The sequence below is a fragment of the Dipodomys ordii genome, unplaced genomic scaffold (genome assembly GCF_000151885.1).
Source record: "Dipodomys ordii isolate 6190 unplaced genomic scaffold, Dord_2.0 Scaffold298, whole genome shotgun sequence".
NCBI classification, from domain to species: Eukaryota; Metazoa; Chordata; class Mammalia; order Rodentia; family Heteromyidae; genus Dipodomys; species Dipodomys ordii.
In genome coordinates, this window is record NW_012267514.1 from 198,408 (window position 1) to 203,306 (window position 4,899).

Here is a 4,899-nt window from a genome sequence, read left to right on the forward strand (position 1 = left end):
CTGACTCGCCAGCACAAGGCTGTGAGTTCATATCCCACAACTGTCATTAAAGAAAGAAAAAACAAAAACCTGAGGGATTTAATAAGAGTGTTGAGGTTTAATATGTATAGGAGCACTAATAAACAATTTTTGCCAAATTTATTACTTTTGTTTACTAATTATTGTTAGTAAAAAATACTCATCAAAACTGTTATTTTTAGGGCCTGGGAAGGTGGCTCAGTGGTAGAGTGCTTGACTTGCATGCATTAGGCCCTGGGTTCGATTCCTCAATACCAAATAAAAAGAAAAGGCCGGAGTGGCACTGTGGCTCAAGTGGTAGAGTTCTAGCCTTGAGCTGAAAAGCTGAGGGACAGTGCCCAGGCCCAGAGTTCAGGCTCCACGACCAACAAAATAAAAACAACCACAAAAAACCCAACTGTGATTTTATAATACTAGCTTCGCTTCTTCAATTATATATTGAATATTCTTCATATGAAATGTCCTTGTTAATTACTTTGCAAGTTTTATATTTTAGTGCACATAACTGTTTCATACAGCAGGTATTAAAGCTGCATTTCATATGACAGAAACTTATTCACGGAAATTATGCAACATTACCGAGCACCTTAAGGAAGTTCAATGACTGTGAGGGGATAGGCTTTTATTTTGTTTAATTTTGGCACCTACTGGGTTTTTTTCAATATTATCCTAAAGAATAATTTTATACAGTTAGGGAAAATGAGACAATAATTAATAAGAAATAGACAATAGAGTCCAAGACAGCATTGGAAAAATTTCATGGAAAGGGAAAGCCAGGGTTTTTTTTTATATTGTTGTTGTTGAAAAACAGGAGTTCCCACAGTATCTCAGACTGGCTGGCTCTCAGTCTTCTTTGTTTCCAATTTCTGGTACTTCGATTATAAGCATGTGTCACCACAAGCAGGTATAATTATGTCTTGGAGGATACTTCATATAAAATACTTGATGAAATATTATAAAAACTGGGGAGATATGGTTCAAAAGAATTGTACTCATTACCTGATTTATATCCTCTGTACATCACCTCTACAATAACAATAACAATGAAATAAAATCTAATAAAACCATAGCATAATGTTGCACACATAAAAATAAAAGTGAACATTAGGTAAATCTTTCAAATTTTGCTATCAAAATACTATGCCCAAGGAAACACAATGGTGAAAATTTTGTTAGTCATTATATGGTAGGATGATTAACTCTGATTACAAATTTACTTGGATTGAAAAATGTCTAGGCGATTAATAAAATACAGCAAAATATGTATCTGTGATGGCATTTCTAGGGAAGAGAGGGTGGAAAGGACTCGGATAAAATCAAGAGTTTAGCTGAAAAGTATTCACAGGTCACTATGATGCCATCTGTCATAGGTGGATCTAGAGTCATCAAAAGATGGGATAGTACAAGTTTGAAGTTTTAGAAGGTGAGCAGTAGGATAGACAGGGAGTAAAACAAAATAGTGGAAGTAAAAATAATAAAAGTCCATTAAACACATATTTGAAAATTTCATAATGAAACATATTCTACATTTAGTAAAGGTTTATAGATAAGAGATTTCTATATTTGAATACATTCTGTACTGATTATTTTATGGATTATTTTATAAGTAGAATTATTTTCAGTATGGTAAGATACAAAATTACTAGTTAAATTGAAACATAAATTCTTTCAAGTTATTTTTCATTGTCAGATGACTTCTATTCTCATCTTTGAGGAAGAGGCAAGGCTTGGCTCCTGTCTTTGTTAGGAAAAAGAACTTACAAATGTTTATTCTTTATTCTGTAGAATAGAGATCTTCAATGCTACCTCCCTTACGAAATCTGTCTCCTCTCTGTGTCCAGTGCCTGACAGATAGGATGCATCTCCTAAGCCAAGAGGATTTTATTCATACATAGATCTGAAACAAATTTGATTATGTATCTCAAAATTGAAGAAGTAGCAAAAATTCCGTAATAGAGGGTAATGGACCCATCAAACGACCTTACAAAGCAATACTTATAGTTTTGGGAATTGTAATTATTTGCTCTCTTTTTTGGATCTTGGTTGTTTCTTTGTCATTCACTAAAATTAGTGGCCTATATATCTTTTTTCACCTGAAATATTTTATATTTCATTTTCTAAGCCCATTTATCAAACATTTTTGATGTATGGCATAAATCAAAACTTTTGTAGATAACTAATCATTTCATTATTTCTTTTTATTTCCTCATTTGTACAGAACGGTAGTGATTTGACAAATTAAAGTCAGTGAGTAAAGTGAATATGAAATCATTGCCTGCTCCCAACATCAGTTATTTTACTATTGTATTGTGTTTCCTCTCACCATGCAACATTCATTACCCTGGAGCATTTTTGTAACTAAGTATTTGTGTAAGTTTTAATTTTTAATCAGTTGATTGCTTTATTTATCATCAGCAAATACCACCAATCTCTTCAAGACTTTTCTCATAGCATTTTTCATGTCTTTATTCCTAAGTGTATAAATCAAAGGGTTGAGCAAAGGGGTAAGCATGCTGCAAAATATTGCCATGATTTTATCAGAGGAGAAGGCAGACGGAGGTCTGGCATACATAAAAATACACGGGACAAAGAACAAAACCACCACTGCTATGTGGGACCCACAGGTGGAAAAGGCCTTCTTCCGCCCTTCAGAACTGTGATTTCTCAGAGAGAACAAGATGACCCCGTAGGAAACCAACAACAAGAAGAAGATGATAGTGCAGATAGAGCCACTGTTGGCAATCACGAAAAGCCGAAAGATGTGTGTGTCTGCGCATACAATGTTCAGTAAAGGGTGCAAGTCACACATGATGTGATCAATGACATTGGAGCCACAGAAAGGCAGCTGGGAAGCAAAGAGAACTTGCCCAATGGAATGCAAGAAGCCCCCTGTCCATGCTATGCCCACCAGAATGCCACAGATCCTCCAGTTCATGATGGAAGAGTAGTGCAATGGTTTGCAAATGGCCACATAGCGGTCATAGGCCATGGCAGTGAGGACAATTACCTCTGCACCAGCAAGGAAATGTATGGCAAAGATCTGTATCATGCAGCCTTGAAAGGAGATGGTCTTTCTCTCTGCCAGGGCATCTGCCATGGCCTTTGGGGCGATCACAGAGGAGAAGCATGCATCCAGGAAGGACAGGAAGGTCAGGAAGAAGTACATGGGGTAGCCCCGTAGTGCAGGGCTGCAGACAATGGTCAATATGATGAGCATGTTACCCCCGATAGTTGAGATGTAGACAAACAAAAATACAACAAATATGACTTCCTGAAGTTTGGAATTCTGTGAAAGTCCCAGAAGAACAAATTCAGTTACAGTGCTCCAGTTTTGCATGGTTTTCTAAGAAACGGTGAAAGTTGTAATAAAAAAAAAAAGAAGCAAAAGAAAAAGAAAGAAACACATGGAATCTTATAATTATAAGAAAGGAAAAGTACTTCTGGCTAACTTACTATATGCTGAACTTCAACAATTTGGTTTCATGCTATAAAAAGTATCATGTCATTGTCTTCATTGAGAACATAAAATTGGAAGTCAGTAGTGGGAAGGCAGGATGAATTCAAATGGAATAAATTGTTAGTTACTTTAGCACATGCATTCTTCAACACTACTTTTAATCATTTTTATATCAAGGGTAAGCTTTGATTAATTGGCAGTAGCTCTCTGGATTGAATTATTAACAAGCTTTCTGTGACATATTCCAGTTTGAAGGCAGGATTATAGTTTGTTAATCAGGTTTGTGATCATCAAGGAATTAAAACCAATGACTTGAATTCTATTCCCGATTAGGAGACTTTCATCTACAAAGAGAAGAAAAAAATGATACTCAGTTAAGATTCACACAAAAATCATGGCAAATTCTCAAGCATTTCTCTAAATCTCAGAACTGAAATGGGCAATTCAATGCACATATCATTTCCTTATAGAAGACAATTCCAGTTTCAAAATCTTCCCTGATGTGTAAATTAAGTAATTCCAGAGAAAAGAATTTGTTTTGTATATGCTAGGCAGTTTGTATGGAAGCCAATTACTTTTCTTTTACAACTAAGCCTCTGAGACCCACTTCTTATTTTCACAGATCAAGAGGGAAGGAGACAGGAAAATGTCTTTCCCAGCAGGTACTTCAGAATAGGTGTGGCCTTTGTATAGGCCACATCCACCTGTAAAAGAGCATACGATTTCTTAGGCATCTTGATGATGGAAACAAGAGAAAATATTGTAGAACCAAAAGGTGAATTCCTCCAAGTTTTGACTTAACATCCCATAGGTAGACATTAGTTTGATGAATAATTGTTTCCTTACTGTACCTATTACCCAATAAGCCTGTAATATATCTAATACAGTGTATACATATCTGTATACTTGCATGTGTTTCTGTTAAGCAGGTGAATAAAAGAGTAAGGGACATATTTGTTTGAGGTAAACACAAGTGGGCTTTTATGAATGGCACATTGGTTTAACCAAAATGATTTTAAAATCTCAGTGTAATTAGAAAGCATATGATTTTGTGTATGAGATTATTATCTTTGTCCTGATTTTTGAATCAACCATTCCCATCAATTTAGGTATTCCTCAAGCAATTCCACAGTCACAAACTTTATATCCCATTCAAAACTCTCACCAAGTAACAGGAATACAAAGCAAACCCTATTGTGTCATTCTATTAAACCACAGCAATTTACTTAAAAATAATGATAAATTATCACTATATAATCCAGCAGTAGAAATCTTAGCCTAAACATAAATCAGGAAAGACAAGGAAAAGCAATGAGTAAGAACATTGATACCAGGCTCATACCGACTTGAGTTTAATTCCAGGCTCCTTTGTTTTTACTTCAGAATAGATAGCTTAATGAAACAGAAAAGACTGAAGTTTATCA

The 4,899-nt window shown here is 35.2% G+C and overlaps 1 protein-coding gene across 1 annotated transcript; it reads right to left on the reverse strand.

Moving 5' to 3' along the window:
- Positions 1 to 2,419: 2,419 nt before the first annotated feature.
- On the reverse strand, positions 2,420 to 3,355 carry LOC106001445 (olfactory receptor 4C15-like). Its single transcript, XM_013036537.1, has one exon. The coding sequence runs from the start codon at positions 3,353 to 3,355 to the stop codon at positions 2,420 to 2,422; it is 936 nt and encodes a 311-aa protein (XP_012891991.1).
- Positions 3,356 to 4,899: the final 1,544 nt, after the last annotated feature.

Bases quoted from the DNA above. Each gene is read 5' to 3' on its own strand.
- LOC106001445 (XM_013036537.1), bottom strand. From the start codon at position 3,355: ATGCAAAACTGGAGCACTGTAACTGAATTTGTTCTTCTGGGACTTTCA.